The 23,341-nt window shown below is 37.4% G+C and overlaps 1 protein-coding gene across 3 annotated transcripts in view; it reads left to right on the top strand.

The window, feature by feature from the left end:
- Positions 1–23,341, top strand: part of Dcun1d4 (defective in cullin neddylation 1 domain containing 4) — a 70,766-nt gene that overhangs the window by 5,623 nt on the left and 41,802 nt on the right. For all 3 annotated transcript variants that reach the window (XM_026386633.2, XM_026386623.2, XM_026386613.2), the window contains exons 2-3: positions 17,039–17,109; positions 17,411–17,450. In XM_026386633.2, coding sequence (XP_026242418.1) covers positions 17,039–17,109; positions 17,411–17,450 — 111 coding nt within the window. The remainder of the gene's footprint in view (positions 1–17,038; positions 17,110–17,410; positions 17,451–23,341) is intronic.

The raw sequence follows: 23,341 nt of genomic DNA, 5'->3' as shown, positions 1-23,341 counted from the left end.
TAGAGTATTTAGGCTTTTCTTGCTTTTTGTCTTATCACTATATCCTGTTCCTAAGGATTTATTTAAGTTAACATGAAAAGGCTTTCATTTAGAAACTAAAATATGAGTTGGAGGTAAATTTTTAAAGTAAAATTATCTGTAGTGAATTCTACATCATTGCTGCCAACTCTACAGTTGGTCAGCCTGAATTGGTATTAATAGCTTTTCATAGCTTGTTCTTTTTCTTATTTTGAAATTCAGGTTATGAGAGGAACCTCTTGAGGATTATTCTTTAAAGCAGAAAGAACATGCATTTAAAATTGTGTTTTAAGAAGACATGGAAACATTTTAGATAGAATTATGTGTTTTAGTAAATCGTTGTATGACAGTTTAGATCCAAGAATTTGTTTTTTTTTCCTAGAGTGCCTGCTAGTCCAGTTTTGAATTGCTTTTCTTTAGAAAACATTGTTAATGGGTTATTTTCAGCGTAGGGAGGTAGGCTTGTGGGTTTTGAAACTAATATGCTGAATAAACCACTAAATGTTAGGAAAAGACCCCTGCCTGCCCCAAATAGCATTACCTCTAGGTATGACTTTTTTTCTTATTTCATCTTTGAAGATTTCTTCCTCTTTTTTTTGAGAAAAGGGTCTCACTAAGTTGTGAGACTGGCCTCAAACTTGGGATCCTCTTGCCTCAGCCTTCTGAGTTGCTGGAATTACAGGAATGTGCCACCATGCCTGGATTGAGGTTTCTTTCTTTCTTTTTATTTCCCCCTTATGAATATTTTTGGAAACCTTTTTTACTTGCTGGCCCATGTCAGTAAGATTTGCAGAGCAGGGGTTTGTGTGTATAGTGTGCATTATCAGTCTTCTGGGACCCTGGCTCTTTCTCTGGGAATTCCTACCTTTAGCAGGTGGGTTAGGTACACATCCCCAAATGTGAACCTAAAGGTGGAGACAGATGATGGGAAGAAGGCAGGAGCTAATGGAGGCCATTTTGGAAGGTGTTCAATGGTGGTAGCTTTCTATTTTTAGTGGCCCAGGCCAGTTCTGGCACTGTCTGTGGGGTACCTTGCTATGTGTCCACAATGTTCTTTTCGTTGTATAACTGATAGGCTTAGTTCTCTGTATTCCTGAGAGATTCTGTGAGCTCTCCAATAGCCCTTTTTAAGAAAAATCACTTTTCTGTTTAAACTATCCAGGGTTAGATTTGATGCTGATAACTAAGAATTCAGATACTTCAATATTTAGACCTGTCAGTGGTCAAATACATAGTAGAAGCCCTTGTGGAGAAGAGTAGTGGTTTCCTTTTTTATTCTGGCTACCTGTGGGCCCTGTTCAGAGGTTACCCAAAGGACTGAAGGGGGCACAAAGGTAATGTCACTTGTAGGTGGTTCCTGCAGCCTTTGCTGGGTTCAGACAGGTTGAATCACATGTTCACCAGTTCACTGCATCTCATTAGATGGAACTGTTTTTTCTGATTATGGATCGATGCTCAGGAGCTAGAGCATTGTTTGGGGTCAGACTTGGGAAAATCAGCTGTGGAAATATTTGTGTGTGTGTGTGTGTGTGTGTAATATTTATTTCATTTAGCCAAAACTGTGTCTGATAGTTGTAATGATTTTCTAGTCAACTATATTGATGTATAATGTACATATTATAAAATTGTACCAATTATGGTTGGGTGGATTTTGACAAATATATACTGTTGTAACCACTATTGAGATACAGAACATGTTCTGTATGTGTGTCCTCTTGAGGCCAGTACTTCTGCTCCAGCCCCACCACCAGATTTTTGGCTTCCTGAGGCTTCCTTTATGTTAGTTGATGATTTGTCATTTTGTTCTTCTTAATTATAGTACTAAAAGGAATGATAAGTCTCAGTTTAGATTTAACTGAACTGTTAAATCTAAAGAAAAACTATCAGTGCTATGTAAATGGTAAATCTGATAATTAGTGTCTTTACTGTGTGGGATTGTCTTGAGTTGGATCACTTGCTCTGTTGGAAGGTTTTCCAGTGGATGACTTTTCTTGCCTTTGTGTGACCCAAAGATATGCACTGTTAGCACTTGCTCTTTTGATGCGATAATGTGTTTTAATTGCCAAGTGAATCAGATTGTAGGCTGGAAAGCTTAGTTGTTAGGTGTGGGCACTAGAGTCAAAATGTCAATTCATATCCTGCTCTGCTGTCTATTAGCTATGTGACTATAGGTGAGTTACTCAACCACTCTGTGCGCTGAGTCCTCATGTATAAAACTACTTGTTGTCTATGGTGGGGCATGGAGTTGTATTGTCACCAAATGTTAATACCAAGCATCTGCTCTGTACCAGGTCCTGTTCTTCATCTTTCAAGACTTTTTCATTCTTGTGTGAGGCAGGAGACAGGTAGTAAATAAATCATGGTAAATTTTGTATAGAGAGGTAAAGAGGAGAAGGGGTGAGCACAGGCACCTGGATGTGTGTGTGTGTGTGTGTGTGTGTGTGTGTGTGTGTTTTAGAGGGGTTTGTAGTTTTAAATACTGTGCTCAGGGAAGGCCTCACTAACAAGGTGTTAAAATTTGATGGGGAAGGGGCCACTCCAGGCAAAGGGAGCATCATTGTGGAGGCTCTGGCAGGGAGAGTCCTGGATATGAGGGGCAGCAAGGAGATGATGTGCTGGGAGTAGTTGGGTGAGAGTGGAGGGGAAAGAAGTAGGAGGCAAGATCAGAAGTGGTCCTGAGGAGTAAATGAGCTAAAACACATGAAGTGTTTTTGTTGCTGATTACTGTGTAAAGGCCTTCCAAGGAGCCAGTTGAGAGGAAAAGAGGTTACAGGAAAGAAAGAAGACTCAAGTGAGACATTCCCTTACTCAGCCATTCAGCAAACATCTGAGGGGTTCTTGTTGCCAGTGCTGCTATAACAAACAAGATGGAGAAGGAGCGTGGGGGCCAGTGTTTAAGGAGTGTTGTTTCCAGGGAGTTCAGTTAGGACCGAGAAGTAATGGACAGGTGAAGTCTCTGTGGATGACAGCTGCTGGGTCAGGCGGAGTCAGGTGGGTAGGAGGGTGGGCTCCTGAGCTGAGGGAACAGCAAGGGTGGGAAGGAGAGCTGAGGCAGCGGGAAGAGTGTGTGGTGAGCTGGAGGCTGGAGTGCAGGGGAGGGTGAGGCCTGGCTGAGAGGAAGGGCGCAGGGCAGGGGAAGCTGGGGGGGAGGGTGGTCCGAGGTGGGGCGCAGGAGAAAAGGAGGGTGCAAGGGCCTCGGTGCACAAACACAGGCATGGGATCCTCACAACACACTCCCCCCCCCGACCCTCAAAGTGGATTTGGGCCTCTTGTTATCCCCAGTTCACAGGTTTAGAAAGTTGTACTGTTCTCAAGGTCACATAGCTTGGAAGTGGGAAACTGAGTTTCTAAGGCATTCTGACTCCAGGATCTGGGGTGTCTCTCCACCACCAATGAAATTATTCTTGACATTTTATTTGTGCTTTCCATTTAATACTTTGTGTAACCCCTTGAGCATTTTGAAATTCCATTTTTTTTTCTTGGCTTGTGAATGATGATAACAGAGCAGGTTGGTACGGTTATCTCCATTTTGCCTTTGGTTCTATTCTTCTTGGAATGGTCAGGATTGGGATTTCAGATGCCTTCTTTTATATTCCTCTTCATCCCCTTTCCTGTTGGTCTGCTTATAAGACAATAGGCACTTAAAAAAACAGAACTCACTGGGCAACTGAAGAATTATGGCAAGGAAAAGTATTTCTATATTAACTTGCTGATGAAATAGTCATTTTTGTCTTCTTAGATTTTATTTATTTTAGATGTGTATTGAAATACTCTTGAAACTTATATTTAAATTCAGGAGATATCTCACTTGCAGAAAAGCTAGAAAATGTAAGATTTCTTAGTAGAGCTGCTAATAGCTTTTGTGTAACATTTTTGAAATTATTTTCTTCCTGTAGTTTAGGGTAAATTTAAGTATTTTCCCCTCTTAATATCTCTTCTCTATAGATGCCATTTCCAAAATTTGACTACAAAATACTCATTCTTAATTAAACAGGAAATTGAAGATGGTTGTACAGAGTCAAGTCTAGTGGTTACTGAATTAATAGTTTTAAAGATGCATCATCTTGTTATTCTTCTGCCCTGTCTTTGCTTTTTGCTGTTTTAGGTTTTGTGTGTCTTAGTCTCTTCTACCTTGTAGGAATTAAAATAATTAGCCTCATTTGGTGCGTGATAGGGGCCTGCACAGTGCTAAGTGTTTTTGACTGTATCATCTCATTTCATGCTCTGAGTATCCTTGTGGAGAGGAGCCTGTGAGTTACTCCAGCTGTGTTTGGGGAACATGGAGGCAGGCTATGTTAGGTTGGGTACCATGTGCAGGGGAACTCAGCTAGGACACAGCACTACTGGGATTCTAATCCAGGTTCTGATGCCACAGCTCACCTACTCTCCGCTAAGTCTGGGACCTTGTAATATTAGCAAGATTTCAGTATGACTTTTCCTCTGACCCATGGATCTGTGTTTTCAGTGGGTAGGTGGGGTGGGAAGGAATCTAGAGCCTTTTTACCTTGTTACATTGGGAATGTAACCAAATTGTATGTCCTTAGGTGACTGTCTCCTTGAATATGGCACCAGCAGGGCAGTGTGCTGGGTGGGCACCTCCTTCTCTTGGGTGGCTGGTTCTCCTGTCCTTTTCTGTGGGTTTTGTGAGAGACTTGGGAAGAAAAAGCCAGGTGCGGTTTGCTTGGATGGCTTTCACTTTGGATGTTGTGCTTGTTGAAAATGCTGAGTCACCTGCAATGACCTGGTTTCCTTATCAGTTTTCCCTTTCTCTAAGCACCCCTTTTTGGCTTTTGTGCCTTGTAAGTAGCAAATATTTATTGATGAGGTAAATGAAGCTAATACCTCCTTCCCCTGCTACCTTTGTTTTCTTTTGCTGTCACCTGGCTATTCAGTCCTGAGCCTTTCCCCTGGACCTTGACCTTTATTCCACGCACTGATAGGATCTCCACCCCCCCCACCCCCCCCCCCACCCCCCCCGCTTGAGTTAGAGTCCTGTGGGGCCTCCACAGAGGTTGTCCTAGGGGCAGCTTGGCTGCTGGTAGGATAGAATTGAGTTACAAGTGCTGCACATTAGAATCACCTGGGGCTGCTTGAGAAAAGATTGACCACTCACTTCCATTTGTATTTAATTGATCTGGGTTGGGACCTTGGCGTCAGTGTTTGTGAGCTCCCTAGGTGAGTCTCCTGTATAGCCAATCCTGTATGGATTCCTGTAAGGAGATTAGTGAGATGGGTTTGGTTTGGCCCTAAGGGAGAGGGCTGAAAAGGTGCAGCAGCTCTTCAGTGTCCCCACTCTGGGAGGTAGGCAGACCATTCCTGCTCACCTTCTGACATAATAGCCAATACCAGGGCAGTGCCTATTCTGTGCCAGGTTCTGTTTTAAGCACATGTTAGCAGTAACTCATTTAATCCTTCCAACATCCTTATGGGGCAGGTACTGTCATGCTTTTTATAGAAAAAGAAATTGTTAATTCTAGATGAAGTCCATGTAGTGTGAAACTGACCCATAAACCTAGCTTGTGGATTTTTCTTGTCTTGCAGTATGGAAAAGTCATTTCAAATCTTTGTTTTAATAACTTAGCCTCAAATATGAATGTTTATTTTACAAATGAAACTAAGACCTGTCCCATCTCATATAAACTTATCAATTGGTATGCAAAATTGTAAATTGGTATTGTATATCATTTAAAACACTCCTTTTTATAGTTTCAACTAAAGTATGCTTCACTTTATGATAGTAGATTTTATATTTAAGTCATTTTGAGGTAGAACTTTTTTTATTGATTTTATTTTTTAAATACACGATAGCAGAATGCGTTACAATTCTTATTACACGTATAGAGCACAATTTTTCATATCTTTGTATATAAAGTATGTTCATACCAGTTTATATCTTTATTTTAATGTAATTTTTTTAAACACATAATGCTTTGTGTTGTTGAGCTCAGATACAGGTCTGCACTGACTTGTGGTCTGACCTGCCTCTTTATCCTCTGGCTATGGTAGCCTTTCAGGATATTAAGCAAATCTAAGATTGGCATTTTAAACATGCTCAAGTCCTGTCATATAAAACCTGTATTCCACATACCATCAAGTCCACAAGCATATCTAGTCTCCCCTTCAAAACCAAGTTTCTTGAACAGGTTGTCCATGGTTGGCATATTTTGTTTCCTCATCTCAGTTTATTATGACCTCAGTTCTGTCATTGCAATCTTTGCTGAGGTCATGGGAGTAACCTCCATGTTGCTAAATCCAGTGACTTTTTGAAGCATTAATTCCCCTATTTATTCATACTTACAGTGTACTAGGTAGGCTCTTGCTGTTCTAAGTATTGGGATAGGGTGGTGAATAAAGGAAAAATGTCCTTGTCCTCCTGAAACTTTGACTCTGGGGATAGTGACAAAGATGTAAATATACATAATTCAGTGTTGGGATCATGAAAGACCTCATATTGTATGATATCCACAAAAGGCAAATCTTTAGATTTAGAAAGTAGATTGACGGTTGCCTAGTATGGAAGGGAGTTGGAGGGAATTGAGAAGTAACTGCTAATGCAGTGGTAAGTGTTTCATAATTAGATTTTGGTGATGGTTGTATAACTTCTTGGATATATTAAAACCCTTTGGATTATATACTTTAAATGGGTGAGCAATATGGTATGTGAATTAAACCTTCAGAAAACTTTTAAAAATATATCAGGAAGTGATAAATGCCACAAAGTCTGAATCCAGTGGTGGTTGAAGGTACTGCTTTGGATAGAGAAGGTAAAGGAGACTTCTCTGATGAAGTGACATTTGAATAGATATTTCAGTAAAGACAAAGACAACTGTTATGCCTTGTCAATATCAAGTGTCATTGAAGGAAAGGACATAGTAAATGCCATTCCTGAATATATGAGGAAGAGTGTAGCTGGAATAACAGTGAACAAGGACAAAAGAGTGGGGTTCTATAAGACATCATATGGGGTCTCATAAGGACTTGATTTCTTTTCTTTTATGCTGCACTAAGACATCCAGATTTTCAGTAATTGAAATCACGTTGTGACATGTCCTTTGTGAGTTGGCACCAAGGTCTCCACTCAACATCATTGACATCCTTATCCTGGGTCTATCTGAAACCCACAGGAAAGAAGGCTGTGTTTCTAGAGGACTTAAAGAAGCAAGGCAAACCTGAACAGTGGTTCTCAACTATAGTACACCCTTGGCTTTAACAACAATTTTTTTGTTTTTCCATGTCACATAGTAAAATTGTCAGGAAGATGGCTATATACCCCATGGCTTGGAGCACCCTTTAAGCATTCCATGTCTATTCCCAGTTAGAGAGGCATAGCATTGCACTGCTAGATTGTTTTGTGCTGTCCCAGAGACATTTAGAATGAATGCTGTTTTTGATAACCTTTAATTTTTTCCAGTTTTGTTTTACTTTTTTGGCAACAACATGGTCATTACTCTACCTTTACCTGTTTTATGTAAATGTACATAATACAGTGTTGGGATCATGAAAGACCTCATACTGTATATATCCACAAAAGGCAAATCTATAGATTTAGAAAGTAGATTAATGGTTGCCTAGTGCGGAAGGGAGTGGGGGGAATTGAGGAGTAACTGCTAAAACAGTTACTACTTTTACCCTGCCCACCACCAAACTTTAGAGGTTTGTTTCATCATTTTCATTGTCATCAAAAAGCATTTATTAAGTGCATAGTGCTGTATTTAAGATGTTTATATCTGAGAACATTGCTCACAGATTAGCTGGAGTTTAGCTAATAATACTTTGATGAACCTTTAGTGACCAGAAAGTATCTATAACACTGGTATTATATATCTTTTCTGTACCCTCTTTTTAAAAAAATGTTTATTAGCTTTATTAAATAATTTTATTTGTTTGGTTCAGAAATAAATGGACAGCATTTTTTATCAGAAAAACAATATATGTTATTTTCATATACCAAGTACATGCCTTTTAAAAATATATTTTGTGTTTAATTGACACATAGTAATGGAACACATTTATGGGATGACATTTCAGTACATGTATTCAATGTATAATGGTCAGATCAGGGTAATTGCCATATCTAACCCTTACACGTGTATTATTTCTTTGCACTGGGAACATTTGAAATCTTCTCTTCTAGTTATTGATTGTTGTCAACCATATTTATCCTACTGTCATATAGAACAGTAAATTTTTTTCTATCTAACTGTACCCCTGTACTCCTTAACTATCCTCTCTCCATCCATCCCTCCCTCTCCATATCCTTCCCAGTCTCTGGTAACCACTGTTCTATTCTGTACTACTTTGAGATCAACTCTTTAGCTTCTACATATAAGTAAGAACACGAAGTATTTGTCTCTCTGCTGACTTATTTTGCTAAACATGAAAGTCCTCCAGTTACACTCATGTTGGCTGCAGGCGACAGAATTACATTTGTTTTTATGACCGAATAATATTCCCTTATGTATATATGCTTATGTGTATGAGTATCTACACATATATACCACATTTTTATTCATCTTTTGATGATGATTGATTGCATAACTTGGCTGTTGTGAGTAATGCCACAGTAAATATGCTAACGCAGATGCCTCTTTGACATTTTGATTTAATTTACTTTGGAGATTATATGTGTGTGTATGTATGTATATATACATATACATATATATATATACACACACACACACACACATACATACACATACCTACTTACCTACCTACCTGGTAGTGAGATAGCTGGACCAGATGTTAGCTCCATTTTAACAAAATCATACATGGAAGGAACTTGATTTCAATCCCCAATTCCCTTCTCTTTTTCCTCCCTTCCTCCCTCTCCCTATTACCCCTCCTCTACTAACCTTCCTTTTGTCTACATATCATTTCTAGATTTTTGAGGAACTGTTTTCCATATGACTGTGCCAGTTCACATTCCCACCAGTAGTATATAAAAGTTCCCCCTTTTTCAATTCCTCAGCATTAATTTTTTTTTGTCTTTTTGATAATAGCCATTCTACCTGGAGTGAGATATCTCTTTGTGTTTTTTTTAATTTTATTTTTTTTCAGTTTTCGGTGGACACAACATCTTTATTTTATTTTTATGTGGTGCTGAGGATCAAACCCAGCACCCCCCGAATGCCAGGCGAGCACACTACCACTTGAGCCACATCCCCAGCCCTTTCTTTGTGGTTTTGATTCTTGTTTCCCTGAATGATTAGTGATGTTGAGCAGTTTTTCACATACTTATTAGTGATTTTTATAATCTCTTTGAGAAGTATCTTCAGGTTATTTGCCCATTTTTTTTTCTTAATTTTTTTTTCTTTTTCATGTGCCCATTTAAAAAATTGTATTATATGGGTTTTTCTTCTTTTTTGCTGCTGTGACTAAAGTCCCTTATATATTCTGGCAATTAATCCCTTGTCAAATGACTACTTTGCAGATATTTTCCTCCTTCCGTAGGTTGTCTTTTCTCTCCTGTTGATTGTTTTTTCTTTTGCTCTACAAAAGCTTGTTAAATTTGATGTAATCCCATGTGTCAGTTTGTGCTTCGGGGGTCATCCAAAGAATCTGCCCAGACTAGTATTCTGAAGCATTTCCCCTGTGTTTTCTTGTAGTAATTTCAATAGTTTTGGCACCTTATATTTAAATCTTTGATCCATTTTTAGTTAAATTTTTATATATGGTGAGAATTGAGTTGTTTTCTTCTGAGTATGGCTATCTAATTTTCTCAGCATCATGTTCACTTATCGAAGAGACTTTCTCCAATGTATGCTCTGGCCACCTTTGTTGAAAATGTTTGCTGTGGATGTGTGGATTTCTTTTTGTGTTTTCTGTTCTCTTCCATTGGTCTGTGTCTGTTTTTACGCCAGTATTGTGCTGTTTTGGTTACTGTTGCTTTGTACTATGTTTTAACGTTAAGTACTATAATCTCTAGCTTTGTTCATTTTGCTCAAGATTACTTTGGTTATTCAGGGTCTTCTGTGGTTCCACACAAATTTTATGATTGTTTTTTATTTCTGTAAAGAAGGTCATTAATATTTTGATAGCAATTGTGTTGAATCTCTAGATCATTTTGGTAGTATGGACATTTTAACAATATTAATTCTTCTAGTTCATGAACATGGATGTCTTTCCGTGTTTTTGTGTGTGCTTCAATTTCTTTCATCAGAATTTTGTAATTTTCATCCTAAAGATCATTTTCTTTGGTTAAATTTATTTTTAGGTTTTTGTTGTTTATTTTTTGTAGTGCTGTAAATGGGATTGCTTTTTTGATTTCTTTCTCAATAATTTTGTTATTGGGGCCTAAAAGAACTATTGCTTTTAGTATGTTGTTTCTGTATCTGCAGTCTTATCGAATTCATGCCAGTTCTAATCATGGCATGGCAAGGTGGAATCCTTAGATTTTTCTATAAATAATATCATATTATCTGCAAAAAGGGATAATCTAACCTCCTCCTTTTCTATTTGGGTGCCTTTTATTTCTTTCTCTTATTACTCTTGCCCATTTTTTTTTTCTTAAAAAAGTTGATAGATTGTTTTATCCAGTTGTAATTTAATTACTTTAAGTTTTAATATTTAATTACTTTAAGTTTGTGGACTTGATGATTAACAACTTTGGGTAGGAAATGCTGCTGCTTTTTTCCCTTCATGGAGTGTGAAAATAGCTTAACAAAAAAGTTAAGCTAGAATGAAAGAAATAGCTTTGGATTAGCAGTTAGAAGATGTGATTTATTCCCAGCCTGGCCACAGCCAGCTAGCCATCTGATCCTGCTTGGGCTACTACAACAAAGAGAATCCGATGCAAGTGCATGGCGTGGAGGAGGTCTTCTCTCTCACCTCCCATATGCACTTCAATTGGTCTTATTCTTGCACTACAATCACATTTTATATAGAAATTGTTTCTAAGGCTCCTATTTAAGGTGCACATCACCTGTATTAAAAATACCACTGAAAATAATTGCAGAAGGCACCCCATTGGAGAATAGCTTGGATGAATCCAGCACAGTCATTTCCTTCTTCCAGTGTTGTAACAGATCACTAGCTCCTAAGTTGAAGCACCTGGCAGACATTTAGGGACCATGTTTTATGAAACATGCATCTCTTTAAATACTAGACTCATACAGTGTTGTCATGCACTAAGATTGGCCTGTAAAAACTGAAACTGAGTGACTACTCATGTGTTACATCTTGGTTTAAATAGAAAAGAGGGCAGTTAATGCAGTTAATGGGACAACTGAAATGCCCCTCCCTCCCAAAGTGAATAAAATTGAATTTACTTGAGTTATGTGGCTCTTTTCTGCAAATCCAGTGTATGGAGGATCTTTCCTCTCCACTTTTACTGCCATTGTCTAACTCGAGGCCCTACTTATTTATTTCCCACCTCAGTCACTTCCAGTTCTCTCCATAAATGGCCACTCTAGATCCAGGTTGCCTGTCATCCATGTTACACTTTTGTCCTAGAGTGGTCTTTCTAGCCGATTCCTGATTAGAATGCTCCCACAGCATCCAGACTTCCACAGGAGTGCTTCTCATACTTCTCCACCAACATTCTGCAGTGCACAGGTTTGTGAGGTAGGCACTCCCAGGGTTCTGGAATTATGTATGCACTCAGCGTGTTGAAATTTCTTTATAGTCTCATGCCATAATCATGTAAAATTGTTGTAGGTATATTACCATTAAGTAGAGTTGGTGTTGCTTGAATGTGCCATGTTTATCTCTTAAATTTGCATCCCTCTGGTAGAATTATATATTTTAAGGATATTCAATCTAAACTCAAAAGCAGGTTCTTTATTTTCTGATCTTTGCTTTTCTTTTGAATCTCTTTCTCTCTCTCTCTTAACCTGACACTTCTTAAATCTGAAAGTCACTTGAAATCCTCTGAACATATCAAGTCTTGGTACCTTTATATCTGCATTGAATCATTTACTGAATGTTTATTGAACAGTTAATATGTGCTGGTACTATTCTAGGCACTGGGGACATAGCAGTGGACAAGATCAAATCCTTGGCCTTTGTGGAAGTAACATAATAATACATATAATACAGATATGTGATATAGTGTCAGGTGTACAAATGCCATAAAGAGAAGTAAAACATGGTGTGGTGGTAGAGTGCAGAAAGGATCCTGTTTTTTGACCTACCAAGATTCTTTGTGGAGGTGGTATTTAAATGGCAACCTGATAATGTGTGAGAGCAAGTTGTGTTGTTACTGGAGGGAAGAGCATTCAAAGCAAAGAGAACAACTGTACAAAGGCTCTGAGGTGTAAGTGTGCTTGGGAGTGTCCACTGAACAGCAGGAAGTCACTGTGCCTAAGCAGAATGAACAAGGGGAAGATGAGTAGAAGCAGAGTGTGCAGGGTCCTGAGCCTGTGATAGGGCGTTTTCTTTTGCCATGAATAGCTTCCCCTTTCATCTGTAACTTTGGGATGAGATTAGGATTAATTTTAGTTTGTTCCACAGGCTAGCCATTTACCCATCTGTTACTGAATAATTACTGTTTTCTATTGATTTTCACATGATATTTAATTACATGAATTATATATGCTTACTTATACATACATGGAAACATACAAACATGTTTATCAACTCCTTTCATGGATTTATCCTCCTGCACACATACCATACTGCTATAGTTACTGTATTTTTATACCAGGTATTGGCACACTAAAGCCTACAGACCAAATGTAGTCTACCACCCAGCTTATTTATAAAGTTTTATTGGAATGCAACCATGCTCATTTATGTATTATTTATGGGTGCTCTTGAGCTACAATGTCTGGCTGAGTAGTTGTAACAGATCAAAGAGGCCCAGGCAGCCTAAAATATTTACGACCTGGGCCCTTTACAGAGGGTTTATCAACCTCTGCTTTATAATATCTATTGATATCAGATGGAGTAAGTTCTTCCTCACTCTTCTTTATCAACAGTTTCTTGGCTATCATACATGTTGTTTTTCCATAAACTTTAAAAATCAGTCTACCAAGCTTGCCTGACTGCTTTCCCTATGTTTTTTGGGGGCTGAAGAACTGCAGGGCAGGTGGAATAGGTATTTGATTGCATTCAATTTGTATAGTTTAATGAAGGGGGAGAAGTGATTGTTTTACAGTTAGAATCTTTCCATTCCAGGAATGTAATGGCTCTATATTTATGTCTTTCAGCAAACTTTTATTGTTTCTTCACTTGTGTCTTACATACTGAAGTTTATTCCTTTTTGTTGTTATATTATAAGTGAGATCTTCTCCCAGTTATATTTTATAAGGGACTATTAGAGTATAAAGGAAGGCTTTTGCTTTTTATATATTTAAATTGGTTTTGGCCCTCAGGGGCCAAATTAACAAAATTACTTTCATATTTAATTCTTTTGACAGTCATTGTCTGAATTTACCCATTCTATGGAGAGGACAGTTTAGGAAAATGGACTTTGACCTCCTTAGTGGTGTTCATTTTTCTTTTATATTGTGCATAGTGAATACGAATTAAAATAAACTAGATAATTTTGTGCTCAGTCTGCATTTGTGGATAGTTTAAAAAATATCCAGAAGATCATTTAGGCAAGCTATTTGTCAAGCAGGCTATGCCTCTTTGCAAAGCCAGTCGTTGCTTTTAATGTAGGACTATAGAGCTGTGCTTGTCATTCAGGAGAATCAAGCCCAGAAACCACCTTACTATGGAAAGCCATTGGATCATGGAATACAGTTGACTTAACCTGGCATTTATCCTTTGGAATTGAAATATGAGCAGAAGGAGATTTTTATGAATCAGTTAGTGCTTTCCTTAAATATGTTCTCTGTAAAGCATTTGATCTTTACCCCTAACATCTATGCCTTAAGGATGTGAAATCTGTTTTATATTTCAAGGTCTATTACTTGCCCTGAGCACTGAACAGATGAACCATAAATCCAATATGTGTTAACCTTTGTGAATTTATCTTTTAATGCTATTTTTGTCCTTTTCCCCTCTGAATTCATGTCTTCTTAACTTCTTATGTTGGTGAAACTAAAGAAAGATTATTAATTTTGGTTTCTTTTTTCTTTTTGTATGTATTTTTTGGGTGACGTGATGGTTGGTGGTGTCAGAGTAGGGTTTGGATATGGAAATGAATAGTTGCTGGCTTATACCACGTGATTTCTGAAATGAACCGTTATACCTTTTTTTGTGTGTGTGTGAAGTGAAACTTCACATGCAGAATCTGGTTGTAAATACTCCTGTACTTTTTCCAGTGTGTTGAGATTACTTGCAGCTATTATTATAAACATCACTTGGTGTATATAAATATAGAAATGCTATCATAGGCTGTAGAGATGTTATCTGGCCACATGCCTCAATCATAAAGGGATTTCTGACTTTGGACCTAGGGAAAGTAGATACTATTTTAGATGGCCGTTTGGTGTGTAGAACACCATAAGCAAATATAGTGGTCATCAGTGGCTTTTATTTATTGTTTCCCAGACATTGTGATGGGTGCCTGACACAAGTAGGTATTATTATAGGTGTCTGATATATTTTCATCCTTCCAGCAACATTATGAAGGATTATTTCGTAGTCTTTATTTTTCAGATGAGGAAATTGGGATTTAGGTTAAATAACTGTTAGACCTGAGATTTGAGCCATGAGTTAAAACTCCAAGGTGAGGTGATAAAACAAAATGGTATTTTGGGCAGGAACAGAGTGAGTGTGTGTGTGCACATGCACATATGTGTGCACATTGGACTCTGTTGGAATTAGAGAGGGCATTGGACAGAATGTGAAGGTTGAAAAGAAGGGTTTTGTGGGATGGAGTGGTGAAAGAAGTTGGGTAGGGCTCAGCTGAAATTCCAGATTGAGGACAACTTCTGTTTCTTTTCTATTTCTTTCATAGCCTTATAAAGGAGAGAGAAAGATTTAACAACTTGACTTCTTCCCTTAGATTCTCTTATGTGAATTTTGACACTGACTTAACAGTAGAACAGTGAAATAACAAAATGTAGCATGGGGGTCAGGAGGACTTGCATGTATGACCTTTGGCGCGCCCCATTCTCTCTTCCTCCTATTGTGGCCTCAAACTTTATGTGTTAGTTTTTGGTTTTGTGGGGGTCCCAAGTGTTTAATTAACATTCCAAGGTGATAATGGAATGTATTGTCTTCCTGTTTCTAAATTGAGAGAGTACAAGAAAAGGGGGTTATGGTGTGGTAGTAGATGGGAGGCTGCAGAAATTGGACTTTCTGGCTCCTTTGGTCAGGAGAGGGCTGTCAATTTTGGTTTTAGAGATTGTCATTGGTGTTCATTAAATGTAGACATAAGTAATTAAGTACATGCGCGCGCGCGCGCGCACACACACACACACACACACACACACACACTTGCACACCCCAAATACTTTTCTGAACCTTTTCTGTGCATTTGTACCCATTAAGATGAAAGATCTAGATTCTGTGCCATTTAATGTCATAATTTTAAGCATGGCTAGATTATTGAGGCCTGTTTAGAGCCTGAGGCCCTCCTCTGGCTGTCTCTCTGCCCAAAATTGGTTCTTTGAACCATTCTAGCTGGCTGTGACTATGCCTGAGCAGTACGTGTGTATATGTATAAATAATGGCTTGCTGCTCCTGCTGCTCCTATGTCAGGGGCTTTGCTATCCTGGATCCCTTTGCCCCACAGGTCTGCCCAGAACTGGATTCCTAGTAAGACTTAGAAAATGAACCGATGAACCTTTCTAACTAGTGGCAGGGAGGCAGCTTGCTTTCTTGATTTGAAGTGAAGTAGTACCAGAAGCTCCAGCCCCAGCAGACAACTTAAAATGTGGTAGTATCTCATCTTTGGATCTGTTCTTTGTATCTGATGCACATTCCAAAAAACATTTCAATGAAGGGTGGCTTCTTTTTCTTTTTTTTTTTTTTTTATTAGATTGTTGTTGGTTGGATAGTTATAGTATCTTTTCAAAGATTTTAACCTTTGATTTTAACCTTTATATTGGAAAGAAAAGGAACTTGGGTTGGGGCTGCTTATTAGTGATGTTAAAAAGTTCATATAGGCTGGGGCTGTGGCTCAGTGGTAGAGCGCTTGCCTAATGTGTGAGGCACTGGCTTCAATTCTCAGCATCACACATAAATAAAGGTCCACCAACAACTAAAAACAAAGAAAACCTGAAAAAGAAGAAAGAAAGAAAAAAGAAAGAAAAGGAACTAATGTAAATCCTAATGTTTTATGAAAATACTTCCATTGATGCCTTTTCAAATAGGAAGTTATTGATAAACTTGTAGTTTTACTGCCTAATATACATGGCAGCATAGTTTATAAAAATGAGAAATTTGTAAGACTAACAGTTTATTAGTTTTATATTGTGCAGGATTCTAGGATCGAGCAACTTCATCAGTCTTTTGACTTAGTGGATAATTCTGAAATGATTGGGGATGAAGCATGGGTATATTTTTTGATCTAGGCCTCTTTCCTTAGGAGTATGATTTCTGCTTCTGTGGTACGCTTTAACATTGCAGTGCCTGCAACTATACCCATAGACCCATCATTGGGCTCTGGCCTGCAGGAGAATTCTTTGATTTATCTGTTTGTTTACTGGGAGAGATTTTGTTCTCTCTGTTGTATAATCAACCACAAAATAAATATATTGTAAGAAATACTGGACATTGGAGTGCTTTTCTATCGTTGTTTTGCCAGGACTTACTCATTATACCACAAATTCTGGGGACAGGAAGGAGAAAGTGAACACATTTCGAGATCTGTCTTCTATTTGCTAACATTTGTATCTTTCTAATAAGTTCAAGTTCCCTGCTGACAGGATTTTACAATTACTGTAGTATTTTCATTTTACCTTAGAATCCACACGAAAATTTCATGAACTTTAACATTTGGTTGGGAATTTAATATTATTGTCAAACTTTATTTCTAGGAGTCAGGTCAGTAATTGCATGTCATTTTGTATATATAAATATAAATTAATTGAGATATCAAAACATTTGTTTATTTTTACTTTTTTAAACAGTCTCTGTAGTGTGGAAATAGATGACACTGAATTTTTTCTTTTTTCTTTTAAAGACTTTCAGCTGAACTCTCATCTCTCAACACTGGCAAATATTCATAAGATCTACCACACCCTTAATAAACTAGTAAGTCAATCATTTAAAGATAAAACTATGGGCTGGGATTGTGGCTCAGTGGTAGAGCGCTCGCCTAGCATGGGTGGGACTGGGGTTCGATCCTCAGCACCACATAAAAAATAAAAGGCATTGTGTTGTTGTGTCCATCTACACCTAAAAAAAAAAATAAAATAAATTTTAAAAAAAGATGAACTATTTTGTGCAAGTGTATTTGCTGAAAAAATTTCAATTGTGGATAAGATAGCAATTGCTTATAAAACTTGCTGTATGCTATGTGATTTCTTGGTAATAATGAATGTATTTCTTGCAGAATTTAACAGAAGACGTTGGCCAAGACGATCACCAAACAGGTATCTGTAAATGCTAACACTGCTTAATTTTTTTTTCTTTATTCTTTTGAGATAGGGTCTCTCTTTAGTTGCCCAGGCTGTTCTTGCACTTGGATGCTCCCACCTTTAGTCTTCCAAGTATTGACTGCTTAACTTTAAATACCCTTACTAATACAAATTATGAAAGAGAAATACTAGCCATTAATGCTCTGTGTTATCGTAATACTCCATGAACAAGTACTTGGTTGAGGAGATCTTTCAGGGTGTATTGAAGGTAGCCATATTTCAGCTCCTTCCTAGAGGAAATCTATTCTGGGGTGCTGGTTTATGGCAAAGCACTTTAATTCCTTTAAAGGGCCTAAAAATTCTCTAGTGGTTTTAAGATCTCATTTTTTGGTTAATTCAGCTGAAAATGTGATTTGATTTGAAAGGTAGGGGTGTGTGTGTGTGTGTGTGTGTGTGTGTGTGTGTTTTGTATAGGAAATGAGGACTTATGAATGAGAACAGTGAAGCTAGATTATTCACAATTACTCTCTAGCCCTGCGCTCTTCAAAGTGTAGCTAGCATGATAGTCTCCTAAGGAGGGCTTATTTAAAACAGGTTGTCAGGCTCTACCCCCAGAGTTTCTGATTCTGTAGATTGGGGATGAGTGGGCCCCCAGAGTGTGCTTTGCTAACAAGCTTTCAGATGATGTTGATCCTCCTGGATCTGGAGACCATATTTTGAGACTATTTCTTTAAATTGTTAAGAGAAACTGGCATTTGGTTTATAGTCACTAAACTTCCAGTGAAAATTACTAAAATCTATTTTAAAATTAGAAAGTTACTGCACAGTATATGAATTCCTGCTTGTTCTAGTCTGTTTGGACTACTATAACAAAGTACTTTAGATGGGGTAATTTATGAACAACAGAAATTGATGACTCATGATTCTGAATGTTGGGAAGTCTAAAATCAAGGCACCAGCAAATTCTGTATCTGATGAAAGCCTGTTCCTCAGTATTAGCTCTTCTTGCTGCATCCTCACATAGGGGAGGGAGAGGCAACCTCTTGGGCTTCTTTTATGAGGGAACTACTCCCAGTCATGAGGATAGAACCCTCCCAAAAGCCTTACTTCTTCATACCAACACATTGGAGATTAGATTCATGTCTCCCAATCCCACCCTGTTTCCCCAGTGCACTATTTAATGTTGGTTCTTTCAGATGTTTTTATGCATGCATATATACTTGTATATATGCTTGTTTTTTTCACTTAGCATCCATGATTTACTATGTATATTATTGGATTTTTTTCATTTAATTAATTTCATTTAATCTTGGAGGTCATTGATTTAGGACTCCCACCCCCTTAAATTGGTTCATAATTGAAAATTATGCGTAAGAAAGAGATTAAAGTAACAGTTTTGTTGGAAAACTTGCTGAAATGAGCAGCAAGACTAATCAAGCTTTTCAGTATTTCTCTTTAAGGCTTAGCCACAACTAGGTTAAGTATAGGCTAGCATATCTGCTGCCCTCTCACACCACCTACTGTGATGGTGGAAGGCTTCATATGTCTGTCAGCAAGCAGATCTGAAAGCTGCTTCAAGGGGCGGGGCTCTCTGCTCAGTTTCCTCTCTGTGGATCACTAATTAGACCAGATATTCCTGCTTTCAGGGAGGAATAAGACAAGGGGGCAGGAGTATTATAGGGCACTGTGTGTCTTTATAGTAGCACATTTATAAAGCATCTTCTCTAATTTTAAATGGCTACATAAATTTTCTAGTTCATAGATACATTATAATATGTTTTTCTAGGCTCTTAATAACACACATTTATATGTTTAACTTTTAGCTACTTTCAGTAATGCTAGAATAAAATTTTTAGGGCCAGTCTTAATAACTAAGGGGAAAAAAACACTTGTTTCTCATTCTGAAATGATGTTTGTGAACTATGAGGATTTATTTTTCATCTTATTCTTTAGTATAGTATTATTTTTAAAACTATTTTTTAAATAGTTTTTGTTTTTAAAACAATTTTGCATTTGTAAAGCTCTAAAGTTGTATTTCTTTAAGATATGGTAATATATCTTCTTAAGTTCTGAATTCTACACATTATATTGTTAATTTGAAGGTTTGATTTAAATGAGTAATTATAGTAATTTCACATTATATATTTAACCTGATATGTGACAATTTAATCACTGTAAGTCATATTTAAGGAAAAGGAAATTGGAAAAAGCATTTGGCCTCATGCCCCTCTTTTGCCCTTGGGAACGGCAGCTGTGTCTGATGGTTGGTATATTGCATACGGCGGGTACAGTATCTGATGACTTGTGAATGTCTGGCATTTTTCTTTCTGGTTATACGAAGCATCACTTGTGATTTTCATACCCAACAAAATGGACTTAAAAACTTAACAATGTAAAACTATGATGATTGGAATCTGAGAAGCTTTAGTTGCTCAGATGCTTCTTTGACTATCTTATCCCATCACAAGAGTCTGAGCCACATCTATAAAAATTGCATGTGGAAGAGCCAAACCCAAGTCAGAAAAGGCTTCTCTAACACTTTTCTTTGGTGTTCTTAATCTTCCTCCCAAGTAAGAGAGAGAATTAGTAGTTACTCTTGGAGAAGTGACCCAAAATAGAATGAATGAATAAAAAAAGGAAAAAAAAAAAAAAACGGGACAAAGAAATGTGTAAGGAAGTTGATTCTAGGTGTCAGAAGTCAGTATTATTTAGAAAGAAAGGAAAAGGAAAACTTTTTAAATAGGATAAAAATTGTTCATTTAGAAATTAATTTTATACTCAAGCAGGTAAGTAGTGCAGTGATCTGTTAAAAAAATTGAAATAAAACAGCTACTGGAAAGATCTTAAAATGCTATCTTTTTATCTACTTAAATTATTAAATCTTTATGGCATTGTTCAGTGAGTAGTGAGGCGAACTAGCTATGTAAAAATAACTGAAGTGGCAGAATGAGCCCTGTAAAACATCATTAAGTGAACCAAACCTGCGATACATCAAGTTCACTAAAATGAAAAATTAGGTAGTGAGTTTTTAAAAAATTGCTTTTAGATATGCATGACAGTAGAGAGTATTACACATACATGGAGAGCCACCCATTCCAATTAGGATCCCATTTTTGTAGGTTTACATAATGTGAAGTTATATTGTTCGTGTATTCATTTATGAGCAAGGGAAAGATAGGTCTGATTCATTCTACTGTCTTCCCTATTTCCATCCCCCTTCCTTCCCTTTATTCCCCTTTGGCAGTGAGGTTTGTATTGGAATATGCATTTATTATATAAGTTTGGAAGAGTCAAACACTTTTTAATTTGGTAAATCATTTGTTTGGGGATGATTGGAAAATGGACACAAGAGTTGATACGTCGTATAGAAAATCAATTCTGATAGGAGCTCACTTTACAGAGGCCCATAAAGCAAGACCATATTTTACAAATATGTAAAATCAGTGAAGCAACTACTGAAGCATTATTTTTTAAGGAATAATGTGTTTAATTAAACTGTAATCAAAAGAGCAAGCTGGATAGACATTAAAGGACTGATCCAGGTAACTCAGGTTGCCTTTCTGGGGCAAATACTAGGATAGACCTGTTGAAGAGTGTTGGCAGTATTTCTAATTGTTTGATTTGGGAAGTAGCCTATGTATATATTCATTGATTGATTGATTGATTTAGGAAAAAAATGGTCACTTATAAGATACTTAATTTGTTCTTTTGAAATACTGAACCAAAAAGAATGAACCTGAACTCCAATCATAATCTTGGGTTGAAAACTATACACAATTTTTATTGCATCCCTAAGGATCATACAAATATCACAGCATTAAGAAAGAGCCTCTAGCAGTGAGAGGATTGTTTTCAGATCTACCCCCCATTAGTACAGAAATGTTAGAAACACCTCTCAGATTTGTGAAGGTAAATACTCTAAAAGTTGTGCTGGGGACATTGCTCAGTGGTAGAGTGCTTGCATGAGGCCCTGAGTTAAGAATCCTAGCACAGGGTTGTCAGGGGAGGGTGTCGTAATTATTGTCGATGTGTTAAAACATCAGTCTTGATATTTGAAGCAAATAAATACTCCATAATATTCTGTGTACATTATTTACTTTTGAATTTTTTTGTAGTTGAAAGATAAAGTTTAATTGAAGTAGATGAAGTAATACAAGTTATTGGTTAAGTCTAAATTTAATGATACAAATAAAAACAAATTTTTGCAACATATCTACTTAGATTTAAGTATTTCTTTTATAAAAAGAATTACCACTGAGTTACTTCAAGGAGCAAATACTCTGCTAATATTTGTGTTTTTTTTTTTTTTTTTTTTTTTTTTAAATTCTGCCTGCCAGGAAACGTAAAGTCAAGTCTTTGTTTTGCTGACAAATGGTGAAAAAATCAGAAATGATGGCATATTATCTACTCATTGGTATTTTAAGTCTTTGTACGTGTACTGATTTTTAAGCAGAATTTGATTTATGTGTGTCATGAGAACACACTCAACAAATATTTATTGAGAGACTATCAAATGATTCAATAACATATATATGTTTTTATCGTAACAAGATACTGCATTAGCTGCTTGCTCTGTATGTATAAATGAGCTAGACAGGACCCACAAACCAAGAGGTACCTTAGTATATTATTATGCATCAGCATAACTTTAAAATTTCTGGTTTTTGCTCTTGCATGGTTAGGATCTGCCAGTGAGGGTAGAGTGGGGACAGGGATCTGATCTGGAAGAAATAGCCTTAATTGTGCTATCTGTGTATTTGGTTGATTTAGTTCATTTTGGTAAATTATTATTTTAAGTAAACTTGTTTTCCATGGCATTAAAACATTGCTTCTTCTGTAGCCTGAAACTTTCCTGTCATCCTGGGTTCTAGGTGGTTATGCCTGGAAGGGCTGAACTGTGTGTGGTCCTTGGGAACTTCCTTCCCAAGTTCCAGTTGGTTGCATCCCCGCTGTGAGGTGGCTGTGAGCAGGGCAGTAAGTCAGAGAGTGCCTGGGCTGTGGTGACTTGGGGGGGGGGGGGAAGAGGCATGGGTTCTTTGTAAAAATGGCTCTACAACAACCACTCACTTATGCTGATGCTTAGAGTGGAAAGACAAAAAAGGAAGTCATGCTTCTTAGCTAGGAGATAATGTTTTGAATAAATAGAAGAGTATATTGCTGAACTCGGGATGGTTTGAGACTTTAATATGAATAAGTTTTACACAGACACAATGATTTGTGAATCTTTTAACAGAAAGCGTTCATCAATAAGAAAAAGTTGGAAAAGTGAATTAACTTACAATGTTTACCAGAAACGTACTACTCTTGAAAGGTAAGAGTAAGCAAAAGCTAGGTGATACCAGTGTTCACGAAGAAGCAGATGGTAGAAAAGCTAGTATGAAGTGTTTCTTGGAGAAGACATTATTTTGGAATGTACACTTCCTGTGGACTGACGAGATGAGATGCATGCCTTTTCTTCAGTGTTTTGCAAGTACTTGCAGGTAGAATAGGTTACCGCCAGGCTAGACACCCAGAACCAAATCATGCCTGCTCTTGGAAGAAGATGGCTTTCCTTCACAAGTCCACATCCAGGGAGAAGCAAGCCTTCCAGTGTTGTGCCTGCTCTTTCATTTCTAGGCAGTGCTACTGGCTTCACAGTCAGGCAGTGTAGACTTTTTCTTCCTGTAAACTCTGTCATGAGGCATTAATAGACAAGGATAAATCTTTTTCTTAAATATTGGTGATCTGTGAAAACTTGGGTCACTGCAGTTCTTTGGACCTTTTGGTATTTTGGTGTTGTTTATAAACAGGACACTGTTTTCCAGGGAAGATGAATGGAGTATCGGTGTGGGGGTAGCACTCTATGTCTGGTTATTCTTTTTTTTTTCCAGTTTTTTCCCCTGTTGGGGAGAGAGACATATTAGGGT

Source organism: Urocitellus parryii, chromosome 10, assembly GCF_045843805.1.
Source record: "Urocitellus parryii isolate mUroPar1 chromosome 10, mUroPar1.hap1, whole genome shotgun sequence".
NCBI classification, from domain to species: Eukaryota; Metazoa; Chordata; class Mammalia; order Rodentia; family Sciuridae; genus Urocitellus; species Urocitellus parryii.
The sequence above is the reverse complement of the archived record's forward strand: the minus strand, read 5'-3'. Positions and strand labels throughout refer to the sequence as shown.